The sequence below is a fragment of the Salvelinus fontinalis genome, chromosome 42 (genome assembly GCF_029448725.1).
Source record: "Salvelinus fontinalis isolate EN_2023a chromosome 42, ASM2944872v1, whole genome shotgun sequence".
Lineage (NCBI taxonomy): Eukaryota > Metazoa > Chordata > Actinopteri > Salmoniformes > Salmonidae > Salvelinus > Salvelinus fontinalis.
In genome coordinates this window covers 8,149,475-8,169,968 of record NC_074706.1, presented here as the reverse complement: position 1 = coordinate 8,169,968, position 20,494 = coordinate 8,149,475, and the positions used below count along the sequence as shown (strand labels likewise).

Sequence of the window (20,494 nt, the reverse complement as noted above, 5' to 3'; positions counted from 1 at the left end):
ACACACACACACACACACACACACACAGAATAATAAACTAATTCGCTGCTTTTAATCTGACCTGCTGTCCCCGTCTGGAAGAAAAAGGGGATGAAGGGATAGAGGGACAAGAGGAAAAGGAGTGTGTGAGTACAAATGTGTGTGTGTGTGTGTGTGTGTGTGTGTGTGTGTGTGTGTGTGTGTGTGTGCGTGCGTGCGTGCGTGCGTGCGTGCGTGCGTGCGTGCGTGTGTGTGTTGAGTGATCAAATCAGCAGGTTTGGACTGGACTGTGTAGGGGTCTGGTCAGTATCCATTCAAACTCCTCAACGATATCAGACTCCCATCTCGTACCCCCACGCCTAACCAAGCTGTGGCCCATTCTTAGTAGCCAGCTCATAGTTCAGTCTGTACCCTAGAAATAGACTTTGATTTCGGACATTTGAAAAGTTCCTGAAAACATCGAATTGAAAACGATTGCCCAGCACGAGGCACAACCTCGTGATGCTCGGAGCTGAGGTGTGCTGCTCAGACCACTGTACTACGGCAGTTCACAACGCTCTAAGCCGCGAGAACACTAAGAATACTGATGAAACCTGATGCTAATAGCGCATTGTTTTTCATTATTTCGTTTTAGCGTCCCCCAAACCATAACCATAACCACTCGGAATGCCTAAACTGTTAACCTTTCAGTTGTTTCTGTTCTAACCCTGTAACCACGCAGAATTAATGCATACAAATAGACGTTCATCCATAATACGTCACACTTCAAAGGGAAACTAGGAGATCTTGTTGCATTGTTGGCTTGGACCTAGGAACTCCTATGTTAGCACTAGCCATTAGAGCTCCAGATACCCACTACCCACTGATTAGCAATCCGTGCTAATTCATTCAATAGACTGTTTAAAACCCATCACCGGTGTCTTTGTTTGCACTGGCCGGCGAGCTATTGACACGGCTAAAATAAACATACACACTTCAACACTCTACTTGGAAACGCAGTCACACACACACACACACACACACACACACACACACACACACACACACACACACACACACACACACACACACACACACACACACACACACACACACACACACACACACACACACACACACACACACACACACACACAGTCTGGGCCTGATCAATGTAAAAACATCACGCCTGTGTCAGAATGTCAGAATCATGATACCCCCTCCACTCCTCCTTCGCTCCCTCCCTCCATCTCACCCTCCTTCTTTCCCTCCTTTCCGGAAGCTGTAACTCCTCAGTTCATTACTGGTTCATAACAACCTTTTCCATTACTGTCACAGCCGTTTCTACATGTTAACAAATCAGACCCCTGTGTTCCTGCCGAGAGGAGTGTGTGTGAAAGGGGATGTTTTATGCATCATGGTAATGTATACAAACCCTATCCCCATGAACATGATACTGCAATGCTGTGCTGAGGTGGGACTCACAAGGTTAATCACATGAATTACAATGGGAAAGAGGCTGCAGTTGGATGTGTGTGTGTGTGTGTGTGTGTGCGTGCGTGCGTGCGTGCGTGTGTGCGTGCGTGCTTGCGTGTGTGTGTGTGTGTTAAAATCCACTAGAAATGACAATCTGCTCCTTAGATTCTCCACACAAACAGTTGGTGGGAAGAACGCGAGCTGCCTCTAGCAGGGAAGCATATAGGGTGTCAGAGCTGTGCCTGGCCTTGGCTGTCTGTTCTCCAACTCACCCAGTCACCACACCTGGAAGCAATACTGAGTAACCCTATTACGTAGAATAACATCAGGCTATTTATACCTGTATATCACACATACTTTATTTTTGTAATGGCGCTGGGTGTTCAGTTGCAAATTGCTTGTGTCACTTTCCCCTGCAACTCGCAAGAAGGTGTTTCTGACTTGCCCAAGAAAATAAGAGAATATCAGCGCGCGAGCGCGCGTGCGTGTGTAAGTGTGTGTGTGTGTGTGTGTGTGTGTAGGGACAGAACAAGATGAAAACATTATAAATGACTTCTCCTCCTAAGCACACACACAAAAGGGGCCCAGGTAGGTAGGGAGAAATAGGCCAGAGGAACGAGAGAGAGAGAGAGAGAGAGAGAGAGGACGTAGAAAACTCAGACTTCATCAATCTGTTTCTCCAGTTTAAGGCCAGCTGAAGCACTCTGTTGACCCTGATCCCACCCGTCACAAATGCCCGTTACTTCCTGTGTGGCTTATTGCAGTGTTGTAATGTTCACACATCTGTCTAGTTATTCAGTGTCAATAAGTCTCTAACCCTTTATTGTGCCAAGTACACTCTGTATGAAAAAGCATTGACAAGAATAATGTACTAATAAGTTAGGTCTATTGTAATGAACATCAACTTCAACCATTAACAAATGAACCAGCCTGCTGTACACAGCACAACTCCAGAGTCCATTTCCCTAAGGGTCTGTTTGGGTTTTGTTCCTCTGAGGCTGAATCCTCTGTCCCCAAAGAGACATTGTTCTATTTCTGAGGCGAAGCATGGGGTTCTGCTTTTGCTTTCATTGTTCACAGTCTTCAAGGTTTCTAGTCTGTAAATATGATAGTTAATTTTTAAGACTCTTGTCACAAACAATGCACTCTCGAGACAGCAGGCAAACAGGATTTGGGCCCTCTCGAATATAAATCACCAATTTTTTTTAAATAAAAAAATACTAAATAAAAACCCAAGTAATCCCCTATGCAGCTGCTGAAACGAATGTGAGGAATGCAACACGATGCAATCAAGGTACAACATTCGGTTGGTTTACCACAAAAGTGCATAGCATGCAAAGCTCTCCAGAATGAATCTCGGTATGATTGTATTTAGTCCTGTTATTTTCAATTTTTTGAACTCCTGACTTGTATTTGTGAGTGTGTTATGGGCTGTGTCTGAATACCCATACTAGCTTACTAAATAGTATGTAAAAATAGAAAGCTTTATACACTGAACAAAAATATAAACGCAACATGTGAAGTGTTGGTCCCATGTTTCATGAGCTGAAATAAAATACATTTTCCATACGCACAAAAATATTATTTCACTCAAATGTTGTGCACAAATTTGTTTACATCCCTATTAGTGAGCAATTCTCCTCTGTCAAGATCATCCATCCACCTGACAGATGTGGCATATCAAGAAGCTGATTAAACAGCATGATCATTACACAGGTCCACCTTGTGCTGGGGACAATAAAAGGCCACTCTAAAATGTGTGTAACGTTCTTTCACAAACATGTGAGTGTCTGTGATCGTTTAAATCTCTGATCGCCTGATCCCAGTAAAATAACAGCTTTTCATTAAAAACCCTTCATTCAAGAAAACGCTTTTCCCTACTAAGTCTCATGGCATACATATAGATACAGGGATTCCCAAACTCTGCTCTGCTGCGCTGTAATTGGTGGGTTCCTGAGAAAAGGAAACAACGTAATTGGAGGGATTCAGACTGCTGTGATTTAATTGGCAGAGATTTAGACTTTGGGAGGGATTCTAACTGAAGGGTGATTGCGTGGAGAGAACCTGATTGCACAGTACACAACTCACAGCTTGACCACTCTGCAGGCTCCACACACTCTCTCTGTCTCTCAGACTCAGAGGGTTGGAGAGTCACATGTACGGGGTTGCAGGTGTGGTTGCAGTGAAAATCTTAGCATGCAGGACTAAGTGAAATAAAAGAATGAAAAGGGAATAAACAACAACACTATAAGCAGAAATAGCAGTATATACATCAGAAGTGTAGCAGTGATGAATAAATACATGTCCATTGGGGTGGAGGCAGAGTAAGGACTCTAATGAGTATAGGAGGAGTAGGTATCTGACTAGTGGCGACTGTTCAGCAGCCTGTTGGTCTGAGGTTAGAAACTATTGGCCAGTCTTCCAGTTTTTTGCCATAGCACACTTTGACTGCTTCACACCCTCTACCCATAATCCAACAGTTTGATTCGACCCCAGGCAGTACCAATCAGATCTGCTGCTCGTTGAGTTTTGTCAAACATGCCACTGACTGAAACAAACATGTTAACTAACTAGGCAGAGTAGGGTAAGAAGGATGGCATCCATCCCTGCTGCCAGCATGAGGAGCTGTGTCCTGCCAACCCATGCCAGGGTGATGCCATGGTGATGCCGTGGTGATGAATCGCAGATGCTGTAGGGGGGCAAGGGCAACCCGCTGCTCAGCTCTCACACGAGTGGGTGCTATGTGTGTGTAAGAGGAAGGGATGTGTGTGAGGAGTTTGGTACAGTCTGATCACGCTACATTCAGCCAAGGGCTCAGAACAAATCTGTTCATTCAGATGGACCATTGTCACAAGTGATCCAACAAATAATGAACGGACCCTCTCGAACGTCAGATGATTTCATGTTTCAACAGTCATATGGAACTCAGTCACAGAGGCAAGAATGGAACTGCAAAAAACATATTGGAATGACCGAACCACTATCACACTTGCTTCTCTGAAGTAATACCTCATTAACACCAATATTAACACTAGTAATACCTCATTAACACCAATATTAACACGAGTAATACCTCATTAACACCAATAAGAACACTAGTAATACACCATTAACACCAATATTAACACTAGTAATATCTAATTAACACCAATATTAACACGAGCAATACCTCATTAACACCAATATGAACACTAGTAATACACCATTAACACCAATATTAACACTAGTAATACCTCATTAACATCAATATGAACACTAGTAATACCTCATTAACATCAATATGAACACTATTATTCCCTCATTAACACCAATATGAACACTATTATTACCTCATTAACACCACTATGAACACTAGTAATACCTCATTAACACCAATATTAACACTAGTAATACCCCATTAACACCAATATTAACACTAGTAATATCTCATTAACACCAATATGAACACTATGATTACATCATTAACACCAATATTAACACTAGTAATACCTCATTAACACCAATATGAACACTATGACTACCTCATTAACACCACTATGAACACTAGTAATACCTCATTAACACCAATATGAACACTAGTAATACCTCATTAACACCAATATGAACACTATGACTACCTCATTAACACCACTATGAACACTAGTAATACCTCATTAACACCAATATGAACACTAGTAATACCTCATTAACACCAATATGAACACTATGACTACCTCATTAACACCAATATTAACACTAGTAATACACCATTAACACCACTATGAACACTAGTAATACCTCAGTAACACCAATATGAACACTATGACTACCTCATTAACACCAATATTAACACTAGTAATACACCATTAACACCAATATGAACACTGTTAAACCCTCTCTTCTCTCTCTCTCTCAACCCAGTCTCTCCCTAAACCCCGCTCCTCTCTCTCTCTCCCTAGTCTCTTTCTAAACCCTGTTCCTCTGTCTCTCTCTCTCTCGCCCCAGTCTCTCTTTAAAACCCTCTCTTCTCTCTCTCCCCAGTCTCTCTCTAAACCCCTCTCCTCTCTCTCTCACCCCAGTCTCTCTCTAAACCCCACTCCTCTCTCTCTCACCCCAGTCTCTCTCTAAACCCCACTCCTCTCTCTCACCCCAGTCTCTCTCTAAACCCCACTCCTCTCTTTCTACCCCCAGTCTCTCTCTAAACCCGCTCCTCTGACTCGCTCTCTCGCGCTCTCTTTAAAGCCCTCTTCTCTCTCTCTCGCCCCAGTCTCTCTCTAAACCCCTCTCTCTCTCTCGCCCCAGTCTCTCTCCAAACCCCTCTCTCTCTCTCTCGCCCCAGTCTCTCTCTAAACCCCTCTCTCTCTCTCGCCCCAGTCTCTCTCCAAACCCCTCTCTCTCTCTCTCTCGCCCCAGTCTCTCTCCAAACCCCCCTCTCTCGCCCCCTCTCGTATTTTGGGGGGCTGAAACATACGTTGCCAATTTGTCTGCTGTTTAAGTGAATGGAGAGACAGGTTCTTGGGGTTGACGATTTACAGAGCAAAGAGAGAGAGTGAGAGAGAGAGAGAGAGAGAGAGAGAGAGAGAGAGAGAGAGAGAGAGAGAGAGAGAGAGAGAGAGAGAGAGAGAGAGAGAGAGAGAGAGAGAGAGAGAGAGAGAGAGAGAGTTTGTGTGTGTGTGTATGTGTGTGTGTACAGACAGGAGGGGAGAATTATGTGAATCTCTGTCTCAAGAAGTCCACACGTGGGGTGTAAATAGGTTCTGCTTTAGTGAACAGTAAACAAGTCTTTGCGTGGTGAGCTGAACGGCCTGGTCCTTGGAAACACAAACACGCGACCCTCCACTCAGCACAGTGTGGTGTAGATTAGAGCAAAGGAGACATTCCAGACGCGTCATGTAAACACAATATCATATCTGGCTGAATCACTCTCTCTCTCTCTCTCTCTCTCTCTCTCTCTCTCTCTGCTCTGTAATTCGTTAGGTTTGCTCTCCCTCTGCTTCTCTAAAGACAACCCCCCATTCACTTAAACAGCAGACAAATTAGTTATTATTATTATAGACTAGTCATTATTATTTATGTATAGAGAAGAGGCCCGAGAGAGAGAGAGAGAGAGAGAGAGAGAGAGAGAGAGAGAGAGAGAGAGAGAGAGAGAGAGAGAGAGAGAGAGAGAGAGAGACCTACACCCCCCCACACACTCACACACAGACACAGACACAGGCTTACACACACCACGTAAGCTACGCTCGCATCGGGACTCCCGCTGTGCCAGAACGACAATGCCCTCTAATGGTTGGAACTCAGAGAACTAAACAGAAAACAAAATGCAGATTGAAAACATGTAGTTATGCATATATATATATGGGGGGAATGCACATCAAACACAGCAGTTATACAAAGGAATAATACCAATGTGTCCCTTTGCCAAATAGGCATCGCCCTGAATCAGAGACTGATAGAAATTGTCTGCAGAAATGAATAACAAAACAACCTTGATTTATCAGTTCTCAGATAATTCATTCAAGGTTCTAGATCAATGTTAATGTGATATTTCATTGGGAAACACTGATGGAGAGGTTGGACCACGGTATTTCTGGAGGTGAAATCAAATAAGATACTCACAGTTCTACTAAAGGCACTGATGCATATTTCCCCAGATACGCGATTTGTGTTTTTGGCTCAGGGTAATGGTCTGTGATATGTGCTTAGTGGGCATGAGACAGGCTGTGTGTGTGTGTGTGTGTGCATGTGTGTGCATGTGTGTGTGTGTGTTTGTGTGCGCGCTCTCTCAGGACAGTTACACAACGGCATCCTGGGAAATCAACCACTGAGCACCTGACCTGGAAAAGCTGGCTCTAACTCTCAGCTATGAGATACAGAGTGAGCGAGAGAGAGGAAGGGATAGAGAGAGAGAGAGAGAGAGAGAGAGAGAGAGAGAGAGAGAGAGAGAGAGAGAGAGAGAGAGAGAGAGAGAGGAAGGGATAGAGAGAGAGAGGAAGGGATAGAGAGAGAGAGAGGAAGGGATAGAGAAAGAGAGAGAGAGAGAGAGAAAGAGAGAGAGAGAGACAACCAATTGCTCTATATGGCAGTGAAGTATGGGGTCCACTCTCTAATAATGAATTTACTAAATGGGACAAACATCCAACTGAAATATTGCATGCAGAGTTTTGCAAGACTGTATTGCAAGTACAAAGAAAAACTCCAAATAACGCATGTAGGGCAGAATTGGGCCAATACCCCCTCCTCATTTGAATAGAAAAAAGAGCCATCAAATTTTACAACCATCTAAAAACAAGTGACCCTAAAACATTCCATCACACAGCTCTACAATGTCAAGAGATGAAACCAGAGAAGAGTCCCCTCAGCCAACTGGTTCTGAGGCTCAATTCACCAACCCAAACCAACCCCATAGAGCCTCGGGACACCCCTCAGAAAATCTGGCCCAACCAAATCATCACAAAACAAAAAGAAAAATATATAACCTATTGGAAAGACACCACAAAAAATCAAAGTAAACTTCAATGCTATTTGGCTCTAAACAGACAGTACATGGTGGCAGACTATCTGACCACTGTGACTGATAGAAAACTGAGGAAAACATTGACTAGGTACAGAGTCAGTGATCACAGTCTGGCTATAGAGACCGGTCGTCACAGACAAACCTGGCTGCCCAGAGAGGACAGGCTGTGCTCACTCTGCTCCAGGGGAGAGGTAGAGACAGAGGTGCATTTCCTACTACACTGTGACAAATACTCAGACCTAAGAGCATATTTCTTTCCCAAAATTATAACTCAATACAAAGAATTTGAAACTATAAAAGATGAAGAAAAAATCTAATATTTATTGGGTGAAAAGCCAAAATGTGCAGTTTTGGCAGCCAAATATGTGTCCTCCTGCCACAGCCTGAGGGACAGCCAGTGAAAAATGCAAAGTAATGTTAATAATATTTCCCATTTAGCTTAGTTTTGTTTTGTCTTTCATACCAGGTCATATGTCTTCTCAAGTCATATTGACACTGGTCTACTACCATTGATTTAATGTATTGTTGTTCTGATTAATATTGTTGTTGTAGTTGTTGTTAATGGTAATCCCATGTCCACTACTACTATTATTATTGCTGTTGGTCCCACCATTTATTTATATATAAATATATATATATATTTTGTATATATATACATTTATATTTTATTTTTATTTTTCGATATGTATACTTTGACAATGTAAGTAATAATGAACTTGCCATGTCAATAAAGTCAATTGAATTGAATTGAGAGAGAGAGAGAGCGAGAGAGAGAGAGAGCGAGCGAGAGAGAGAGAGGAAGGGATAGAGAGAGAGAGAGAGAGGAAGGGATAGAGAGAGAGAGAGAGAGAGAGAGAGAGAGAGAGAGAGAGAGAGAGAGAGAGTGAGAGAGAGAGAGACAGAGAGGAAGGGAGAGAGAGAGAGAGAGAGAGAGAGAGAGAGAGAGAGAGAGAGAGAGAGAGAGAGAGAGAGAGAGAGAGAGGAAGGGATAGAGAGAGAGAGAGAGAGAGGAGAGAGAGAGAGAGAGAGAGAGAGGAGAGACAGAGGAAGGGATAGAGAGAGAGAGAGAGAGAGAGAGAGGAAGGGATAGAGAGAGAGAGAGAGAGAGAGGAAGGGATAGAGAGAGAGAGAGAGAGATAGAGAGAGAGAGAGAGAGAGAGGAAGGGATAGAGAGAGGTGTTAGTTCTCTGCACAACTGGAGATACTGTACATATTAAATGCAGAATGTCTTTCTTCTCAGAAAGTCACCAAGATGCGTTCGATGGTAACATGTTTTTGTTTTATGTCTCACCGAAAATGTACTAAAGCGACATACTGCGTACTAATCATACTACATACTATTTACAAGGCACTGTTTAGTAAAACTCTATCACTTGATGGTTTCATTTCCGAGAGACAAATAATCAATTTATTTGCTAAACTCTGTATATCCGCCTCAGAGAAATAAGTAGTACTGCTATAGGTTTTACACAGTCAAATGTAACAACCACATTATTAAGAAAGAAATGTACAAACAATACATTTGTGACATCAATATTTAATAAAGGAACAATAGTTCAATACAGTAAAATTAGATATGCATGTAAAACATGTACATTTACATGTGAGTCATTTAGCAGACGCTCTTATCCAGAGCGACTTACAGTATGAGCACTCTTCTTAAGATCAAATACTGTATCACAGTCCAATATACAGGATACCAACATTCCATTCCAGCTAAACAACGGATATACACGGAGTGTACAAAACATTAAGGACACCTTCCTCATATTGAGTTGTGTCAAGTTGGCTGGACGTCATATTGGCTGGTGGACCGTTCTTGATGAAACTGTTGAGTGTGAAAAACCCAGCAGCGTTGCAGTTCTTGACACAAACCGGTGTGCCTGGCACCTACTATCACACGCTGTTCAAGGGAACTTTTGTCTTGCCCATTCACCCCCTGAATGGAAAGCATACACAATCCACGTCTCAATTGTCTCAAGGCTTAAAAATCCTTATGTAACCTTGTCTCCTCCTCTTCATCTACACTGATTGAGGTGGATTTAACAAGTGACATCACTAAGGGATCATATCTTTTACACAGTCAAATGTTCTTAAGGTTTTGTACACTCAGTGTACAGCACTAAGCCAAAAAACATATTTTCATACACATCTAACACCTACGAATACAAAATCTGAGAACAGTAATATTTTACACATACATCAAGGTACCCATAAGCAATACTTTGTGATGCAAAAACAGACAGTTGAACAGTTGGTGGATATAGCGTTTTGGAAAAAAAACTCTTGATGCTGTATACTTCTACTTGATGTGACTAGAGCATGGGTTCTGGGGATGAGGACATGCCAAGCTGTAAAGACCTGAACCCTCTCCATGGTAACACATTATTGTTGTCACCGTTGCCCCCTATTGGTTGGTTGACCTGCAGGGTGCCACAGCTGACAACACTGATACCAAGGACACACATATACGATGACGAACCGCCAATATGTCGCCAGGGGAAGGATGCCATTCACAAGCCTGGCAGGCAAGGCTTGGGTCATCGCTCAGACTGAGAGAAGCACGGGGTTTCAAAGCGGTACACATCTTGAATGACAACGGGGCCAACATCAACGGGCAGGTCACTGTACATAACAAGACTACTCAAAGGGCCGACCCTATAAAGAAACCCAAAACCTGCAAGCCAAAACCAAGATGAGGTGACAAGGTCTCAGACACACTGCACTCTGTACTGTCCCTTTAACCTGACCCTCCATGTCTACCACACCTGTACACTACTGTCTCTCACCCTGTCAACCTCCCTACTGTCTCTCACCCTGTCAACCTCCCTTCCCTCTCTCACCCTGGCTCCCTCCCTTCCTCAGAGTCTGCACTTTCACATTCATATTTAAGTGGTTTTTAGCAGGGCCCTGAACCTAACTGCCACTGAGGTTAAGTTGTATCTCTCAGAGTCAAGAGGGAAGGGATGTTTTAGTACTGAAGAGAGAGAGAGAGAAAGAGATAGAGAGAGCGAGAGAGAGAGGGTAAAAAAGAGGACGTTTTCTACTTCTTTACCATTCCAGGGTGGCTGAAAGTACATAGCACTCAGCCCGGCCCTGTTCCGAGAGACCGAGACCGAGAGAGAGAAAACTGTCAGAGGCTGGCAAAAATAATATTTATCTAAAAGATTAAAATGTTACTCAACGAGGAACCCTCCTGATTCCCATCTTACCTCCCTCTCAGGTTTCGACTGGTTCAGGCTTCTGCAAATTGGAGTACACACACCATTTCAACCCTGTACACTCTCGCCCCTCGACACACACACACAACCACACACACACACACACAACCACACACACACACAACCACACACACACACACAACCACACACACAACCACACACACAACCACACACACAAACAACCACACACACACACAAACACACACACACACACACTCATGCCCATCTTAGCATGACAGTAGTGCGTGTGTGTGATGTGTGCGTGTGTGTGATGTGTGTGTGTGTGTTTGAAACGCAACAATACGGACGTGCATGCATGCCTATCTTAGCATGACAGAACTCCGGGTTGAAGTCACAGCCAAGCGGTTTAGTTTCCTACAATAAGCAAATGCAAAATCTAGAGAGATCTGAAATGATAAACCACTGTTATCTGTCGAGAGACACACCGCGTACCGTTGCAAAACAGCATAGAAAACTGCAGCCTAGACTGTGAATGAATACACTATCTCTATGCACATGTAATAACTTCTGTGGTTTATAAAGGCCGTGTTATAACGACAACCAATTAGATATAAACATATGGGTGAATTGCAAAGTTGAAATAGTATTTAGAGTATTAAAACATGACTAGTGCAAACAACATGCCTCATTGACTAGTACAGTGTGGGGCTTAGAGGTTGCTTACAGCACCCACACAGGGTAATCTAATCCTATCTCATGAGTGTTTTCTTTACATTATGCGAGAAGCAAAGCTAGTCAGATGTATACCTAATTACTTTATCTTGGCAATATGGAGGCACAATGCACTCGGGAGGCCTCCCTCGCTCTGTCGAGTGTAGAGAGGGGAAGTGGGGAGAAAGCTGGGGAACACATATGCATATTCAAACGGACAACATTTTGGATATTATTTTAGTACTCGGGACAGAGTACAGGTAAAACACAGGCATGAACGCACAGTGGCACGGAAGGATGAACGGACGGAGGGACGGACGGAGGGACAGGCGCACACACACACAATCACTCATTTGAGTTGACTTCACACAATGTTTTCACCTGATGGTGCAGGTGTTGCGGTCGGCCTTCCACTTCCTGGAACTGCTTCTCCAATGAGCTCCCGACTCATAGCACTGCAGTCCAATAGAACTACCTACATTAAGGCCTGTTTGGGTTGGTTCCCAGAACGGGTTATATCAGGTCTTACTGGAAGTTACACAAACATCATCAGTGTCATATTTAGAGCCAATTCAGCAAGAATAATAATAATGGAAATATATAATAAAACAACACTAAATCATGAATATTGTAATGATTAACATTATTAATAGTAATGATCATAATAATCTTTAGTAAAATCATATTTGTAATACTGCTTAATCATTATATATTTTGTATGCAATTTGGCACAACAAGTATTTCATTTTGAAATGACACACGATAGGAATTATATTTGATGATTTGATCAATTGTAAAATACATTTCTTAAATCACTTATAATAAAACAAATATTACATCAATAAGATACATGTATTTTCAAGTATAGGGCATCTTTTATTTGAATCAAAATATAAATGCAAAAGTAAATTTGACAAAGAAGGAAACATGTTTTCTTATCAAAATATTGACAACATTTAATGATTTACAAGGTACTGATCAAAATGATAATACAACAATTATACATTTCATTGTAATATTAGGTTAAATTAAAATTAATTCCCCTAGTATTTTAATGATATCAATTTACACATAAATCACCTCTGTTTAAATATGCTATAATAATAATAATAATAATCATATGATAATAATCACCATGTAAATACCATACCAATGTTTACATTTTAGTCTTTAGTCTGTGATGAAATAGCTACTGGCTCTGATTGCATTTCCTTATTTGGTCAGCTTTCTAGACCCCCCCCCCCCCTCCTCCTCCCAATCCAACCATCCAACCCAATCTCTCCCATGTATCTGACCACTCTCTAAAAGGCTGGGTTAGACTGAGCCATAAATCTTCAGTTCTCTCTCCCTCAAATCTCTCAACCCTTTGCCATGACATCAGCTGTTCATCAATATTAATGTGTGCTAATACACTGTAAGGTCAGCCTTCTCCCTGGTCGCGCCAGGCGCCGCCATGCCTGAGCCCCATTATGTGCTGAGGTATTGAGGTATTGTAGAGCCCTACGTCTCCAGTGGCATCTCTATGGCTGGGGCTGTGCTGAACAGTGGATGGGGCTGGGGGTTGGATCGGGGATGTGGCTGGGACTGGGGCTGGGCTGAACAGTGGATGGGGCTGGGGATTGGATCGGGGATGTGGCTGGGACTGGGGCTGTGCTGAACAGTGGATGGGGCTGGGGCTGCGCTGAACAGTGGATGGGGCTGGGGATTGGATCGGGGATGTGGCTGGGACTGGAGCTGTGCTGAACAGTGGATGGGGCTGGGGCTTGGGATTGGATCGGGGATGTGGCTGGGACTGGGGCTGTGCTGAACAGTGGATGGGGCTGGGGCTTGGGATTGGGCTGGGGATGTGCTGAACAGGGGATGGGGCTGGGGCTTGGATCGGGGATGTGGCTGGGACTGGGGCTGTGCTGAACAGTGGATGGGGCTGGGGCTTGGGATTGGGCTGGGGCTGTGCTGAACAGGGGATGGGGCTAGGGCTTGGGATTGGGCTGGGGATGTGCTGAACAGGGGATGGGGCTGGGGCTTGGGATTGGGCTGGGGCTGTGCTGAACAGGGGATGGGGCTGGGGCTTGGGATTGGGCTGGGGATGTGCTGAACAGGGGATGGGGCTGGGGCTTGGGATTGGGCTGGGGCTGTGCTGAACAGGGGATGGGGCTGGGGCTTGGGATTGGGCTGGAGCTGTGCTGAACAGGGGATGGGGCTGGGGCTTGGGATTGGGCTGGGGCTGTGCTGAACAGTGGATGGGGCTGGGGCTTGGGATTGGGCTGGAGCTGTGCTGAACAGGGGATGGGGCTGGGGCTTGGGATTGGATCGGGGATGTGGCTGGGACTGGGGCTGGGCTGAACAGTGGATGGGGCTGGGGATTGGATCGGGGATGTGGCTGGGACTGGGGCTGTGCTGAACAGTGGATGGGGCTGGGGCTGCGCTGAACAGTGGATGGGGCTGGGGATTGGATCGGGGATGTGGCTGGGACTGGAGCTGTGCTGAACAGTGGATGGGGCTGGGGCTGTGCTGAACAGTGGATGGGGCTGGGGCTTGGGATTGGATCGGGGATGTGGCTGGGACTGGGGCTGTGCTGAACAGTGGATGGGGCTGGGGCTTGGGATTGGGCTGGGGATGTGCTGAACAGGGGATGGGGCTGGGGCTTGGGATTGGATCGGGGATGTGGCTGGGACTGGGGCTGTGCTGAACAGTGGATGGGGCTGGGGCTTGGGATTGGGCTGGGGCTGTGCTGAACAGGGGATGGGGCTGGGGCTTGGGATTGGGCTGGAGCTGTGCTGAACAGGGGATGGGGCTGGGGCTTGGGATTGGGCTGGGGCTGTGCTGAACAGGGGATGGGGCTGGGGCTTGGGATTGGGCTGGGGATGTGCTGAACAGGGGATGGGGCTGGGGCTTGGGCTGGGGCTGTGCTGAACAGGGGATGGGGCTGGGGCTTGGGATTGGGCTGGAGCTGTGCTGAACAGGGGATGGGGCTGGGGCTTGGGATTGGGCTGGGGCTGTGCTGAACAGTGGATGGGGCTGGGGCTTGGGATTGGGCTGGAGCTGTGCTGAACAGTGGATGGGGCTGGGGCTTGGGATTGGGCTGGGGATGTGCTGAACAGGGGATGGGGCTGGGGCTTGGGATTGGATCGGGGATGTGGCTGGGACTGGGGCTGTGCTGAACAGTGGATGGGGCTGGGGCTTGGGATTGGGCTGGGGCTGTGCTGAACAGGGGATGGGGCTGGGGCTTGGGATTGGGCTGGGGATGTGCTGAACAGGGGATGGGGCTGGGGCTTGGGATTGGGCTGGGGCTGTGCTGAACAGGGGATGGGGCTGGGGCTTGGGATTGGGCTGGGGATGTGCTGAACAGGGGATGGGGCTGGGGCTTGGGATTGGGCTGGGGCTGTGCTGAACAGGGGATGGGGCTGGGGCTTGGGATTGGGCTGGAGCTGTGCTGAACAGGGGATGGGGCTGGGGCTTGGGATTGGGCTGGGGATGTGCTGAACAGGGGATGGGGCTGGGGCTTGGGATTGGGCTGGAGCTGTGCTGAACAGGGGATGGGGCTGGGGCTTGGGATTGGGCTGGGGCTGTGCTGAACAGGGGATGGGGCTGGGGCTTGGGATTGGGCTGGAGATGTGCTGAACAGGGGATGGGGCTGGGGCTTGGGATTGGGCTGGGGCTGTGCTGAACAGAGGATGGGGCTGGGGCTTGGGATTGGGCTGGAGCTGTGCTGAACAGGGGATGGGGCTGGGGCTTGGGATTGGGCTGGGGCTGTGCTGAACAGGGGATGGGGCTGGGGCTGTGCTGAACAGGGGATTGGGCTGGAGCTGTGCTGAACAGGGGATGGGGCTGGAGCTGTGCTGAACAGGGGATGGGGCTGGAGCTGTGCTGAACAGGGGATTGGGCTGGAGCTGTGCTGAACAGGGGATGGGGCTGGAGCTGTGCTGAACAGGGGATGGGGCTGGAGCTGTCCTGAACAGGGGATGGGGCTGGGGCTGTGCTGAACAGGGGATTGGGCTGGAGCTGTGCTGAACAGGGGATGGGGCTGGAGCTGTGCTGAACAGGGGATTGGGCTGGAGCTGTGCTGAACAGGGGATGGGGCTGGAGCTGTGCTGAACAGGGGATGGGGCTGGGGCTGTGCTGAAAAGGGGATTGGGCTGGAGCTGTGCTGAACAGGGGATGGGGCTGGAGCTGTGCTGAACAGGGGATGGGGCTGGGGATGTGGTCCGCAGAGCGACTTACAATTGATTAGAGTGCTGACAAAAACACACAGAGAAGGATAGAGAGATACCATAGATAGATAGGTAGATACTGTAGATAGACACTCCACACTGCCCTTTCCCACCTGGACGAAAGGAACACCTACACTAGGTGAGAATGATGTTCATTGACTACAGCTCAGCGTTCAACACCATAGTGCCCACAAAGCTCATCACTAAGCTACGGACCAGGAGACTAAACACCTCCCTTTGCAACTGGATCCTGGACTTCCTGACGGGCCGCCCCAGGTGATAAGGGTAGGCAACAACACATCTGCCACGCTGTTCCTCCTGTACTCCTGTACTCCCTGTTCACCCATGACTGTGTGGCCAAGCACGACTCCAACACCATCACTAAGTTTACTAACAACACAACAGTGTTAGGCCTGATCACCGACAACAATGAGACAGCCTATAGGGAGGAGGTCAGAGACCTGGCCGTGTGGTGCCAGGACAACAACCTCTCCCTCAACGTGAATAAGACAAAGGAGCTGATCGTGGACTATAGGAAAAGGAGGGCTGAACAGGCCCCCAAAAACACCGACAGGGCTGAGGTGGAGCGGGTCGAGAGTTTCAAGCTCCTTGGTGTCCACATCACCAACAAACTATCATGGTCCAAACACACCAAGAGAGTCGTGAAAAGGGAACGACAACACCTTTTGAGACTGAAAAGATTTGTCCTCAGATCCTCAAAAAGTTCTACAGCTGCACCATCCTGACCGGTTGCATCACCGCATGGTATGGCAACTGCTCTGCATCAGACCGCAAGGTGTGCGTACGGCCCAGTACATGGCTTGGGGCCAAGCTTCCTGCCATCCAGGACCTCTATACTAGGCAGTGTCAGAGGAATGCCAAAAAAATTGTTAAAGACTCCAGTCACACAAGTCATAGAGTGTTCGCTCTCCTACTGCATGGCAAGCGGTACCGGAGCGCCAAGTCTAGGTCCAAAAGGCTCCTTAACAGCTTCTACCCCCAAGCCATAAGACTGCTGAACAATTCATGAAATGGCCACTCGGACAATTTACATTGACCCCCCTCCCCTTTGTTTTTACACTGCTGCTACTCGCTGTTAATTAATCTATGCATAGTCACTTCACCCTACCTACATGTACAAATGACCTTGTCTAACCTGTACCCCCGCACATTGACTCGGTACCCGTACCCCCAAAATATAGTCTCGTTATTGTTATTTTATTGTGCTACTTTTTATTTTTGTATTTTTTACTTTAGCTATTTTGTAAATATTTTCTTAACTCTTGAACTGCATTGTTGGTTAAGGCCTTGTAAGTAAGCATTTACCGGTAAGGTCTACACCTGTTGTATTCGGGATATGTGACAAATCAAATTGGATTTAATTTGAGATAGGCACTGTAGATAGATAGATTAACTGATAGACAGAGATTTCAACATTGAACCATACTTTGCCCTTGCTAAACCTTCTGTCACTGTTGCAGAAAAATCAGCGAAGCAACCAAGTACGCTAATGTGGGAATTTTGGAAGCCATTTTGTTTTCGGTGAAGCCGAGGGGGGTGAATCAGAATAACAGACCGTCTCCATTCTAAACAGAGGGCTCACTTGGCAGAAAGGAGAGGATAAAGGGCTGGTGGGGAAGAGGAGAAGAAAAAAGGAAGGTTGACCCTGAGAGAAAGAAAGAGAGAGAGAGGGAAAGTGAAGAGAGAGAGAGAGTGAGAAGGAGAGAGAAGACAGAGAAGAAATAGAGGGAGAGAGAGAGACAGAGAGAGAGAGAGACAGAGAGAGAGAGAGAGAGGGATGGAGGGAGGGAGCGTCTCCACAGGAGTTATTGGAATACAGGAGAGCTGGTCTTCATTCAGCTGACTTGCCCTCCGCCACCCAACGCCATAATAGCTCTCTGTTAACCCACTGACTTCAATACTCTGACTGCGAGCAACGCTGCTGCCATCCTTTTCTCCTTTCATCACTATGGCGACCCTGACGTAACCTTGGAGACCCCCGACTTAACCCTCTCAGGTCAGAGTGGCGACATCGAGACATCGGCCCTCGCCGAGGTTAAAGTGGCTGGAGATCCTCGTATTGACTTTTAACTGACTATAACACAACCACTGGTGACAAAGTCAAGACTGGGGTTTGACTTCATTCTATAGATAAATACTAGCCTGTGGAGTGTTTTGCCCTGATGTAAAGCACTTATCATCTTATGTGATTAATGCTCGGTCGCTGATCCATCTATCTCACAGAAAGAGGTTATCATACTATCTATTGTTAAAAGGTGAAAAGAGTGAGGGGGGAAAAACAGCTATTCCTTCAGCAATGTCTCTCGCTCTCCGTTCCATTTGCAGAACAAACATAAAGTACGTCCATCCAGTAGTAACTTTGAATCAATATTTCCTTTCACACACACAACAACTTTTGAGATTTGTAGAGGATGAATAGAATAACTTGCATCCCAAGGACATCTCAGTCATGGTTCACCTTTTCCTTTGATGACAGGAAATTAAATTGATTTCAGAGAGATGGGTTGGTTAACTTTCCTAGGCAGACCATTGTGCGTATGAATGAGTCGATGGATCTGTCTGAAAAGGGTGCTAGCGTTTGTCCTTGATCCCTCTATTCCTCTCCAAGCTCAGGAATTGAGCGTTACAAGGACAGGACAAATAAAAGATTTTCAGCTTGTGCACTTTTCAGACAGTGCCACAAACGACTCAACATACTCCCGAATAGAGTCCAAAAAGAGAGATGTGACCAGATCTGGGGGAAACGAAAAAGACGGCTCGCAAAATGACAAGCGGCAGCCACTCAGCATTAACAGACAGCCTTTTCTTAAGATATCTTCGAAACATAACCCAATGTGGCACTGCTCCTTTTAAAAGTGCTGGCCCTGAGGTCAAACAGGAAGAGAGACTGTCTGTATACGTTACGTGGTCTCCAGTCAGAGATGCCTGCCCACAACTTCGGGACAACTTGGCTCGCATGCACGCCCTGCCGTCAGAAAGCGGTTTTAGAAAGTCAAAGGTCAAGCTTTTTGCAAAAGGCTTTGAACGCCTATTAATACTACTATTAATCTCATTATAAAAATACCTTGAATTACTTGATACAGGAGCTTAGGTGCATTCCTCCATCCAATACTCACTGTACTAACTAACCTAGGATTGTTGATACTGTAGTAGGTGAAGCTCGATCGTGACTTCTCTGACAATCATCTATTGTTTGTGTTGTGGCCTGCGTCCTAAATTGCACCCCATTCCCTATGTGGTGCACTACTTTTGACCAAAATCCCTTTGGGACACATTGCGTAGTTTTTGATGCGGCAGGGTGCTGGGCGTTCCGTCAAATATTCCCCGCCTGGTGCTGCTGAGAGTGGACAGAGCTCAAACCAAAGCCAAGCTACACCTGACACAGTGGCTATCACAGTGGAGGGCTCACAGAGAAACCTGGCTTGAGAGCGAGACACACACACACACACACACACACACACACACACACACACACACACACACACACACACACACACACACACACACACACACACACACACACACACACACACACACACACACACACACACACACACAAACGCATGTACACGTGCACGCACACAAGAGCACGTACACACACGCACACACACACACACATAGATGCACATACAAATGCACACACACACACAGAAAGAGAGAAGTGTGTCCTTCTGGCAAGGTCTCACTAAAGCTGCCAGATTGTGGTGTCTTAGTTCTGAAGTGAAGTGTTCTGTTCAGTATCTGTGTTGACCGTTAAGAGCGTCAATGTTCAAACCTAATAAAGATTTAAGGAATGATGGTATTGATATATTGTCTTTCATCCTGAAATAAAGTCTTCTACATTACATGTTATTTTCTGTCCGGTGTAGCTGGCTGGTATGACAGGAAACAAGTTCAAATTCAACACTATGACAATGTTCTTGAACTTTGACAACTATATACGCAGAGTGTCACTAGTTTGACTGGGTTAATTGGAATTAATGAAAGTAAATATAAAGTCCTGTGAAGCAACAGCATCTGATTTGAGGTAAAATAACTGTCTTCAGATGCTTCAGAATGGAGGTTGATAACTGAAGAATTTAATTAAATCAAATTAAACCTGAATTGACTGAAATTATACCGAATGACTATAAATGTAGATTAAGTCGTGATCAAAATATACATTTTTCTAAAGTGAAACTTTATCAATATTGACAAGTAGCTAAAAAAAAGAAAGGTGTTTATTTTACTCTCTTGACAAGCCTACAAATCAAATCAAATGCTATTTGTCACGTGCGCCAAATACAACAGGTGCAGACCGTGAAATGCTCACTTACAAGCCCTTAACCAACAATGCAGTTGAGAAAATAGAGTTAAGAAAAGATAGACTAATTAAAGTAAAAAAATAACACAATAAAATAACAATAACAAGGCTATATATACAGGGGGTACCGGTACAGAGT

At 45.8% G+C, this 20,494-nt stretch overlaps 2 protein-coding genes across 3 annotated transcripts in view; both read right to left on the bottom strand.

The window, feature by feature from the left end:
- Positions 1-20,494, bottom strand: part of LOC129841128 (teneurin-3-like) — a 570,942-nt gene that overhangs the window by 244,543 nt on the left and 305,905 nt on the right. The window lies entirely within an intron of this gene.
- Positions 13,321-17,920, bottom strand: LOC129841070 (cell surface glycoprotein 1-like). The gene is made up of 2 exons (XM_055909179.1): positions 17,901-17,920; positions 13,321-16,012 (listed from the first exon to the last, which is right to left on the bottom strand). Exons 1-2 carry the CDS (start codon positions 17,918-17,920, stop codon positions 13,321-13,323), a joined length of 2,712 nt encoding a protein of 903 aa, XP_055765154.1.

What these genes read in the sequence shown, in the direction of transcription:
- LOC129841070 (XM_055909179.1), bottom strand. Translation starts at nt 17,920, where the DNA reads ATGGCGTTGGGTGGCGGAGG. An exon ending in ATGGCGTTGGGTGGCGGAGG is followed by an intron (nt 16,013 to 17,900) that starts GCAAGTCAGCTG and finishes CCACATCCCCAG; the next exon opens with CCCCATCCCCTGTTCAGCAC.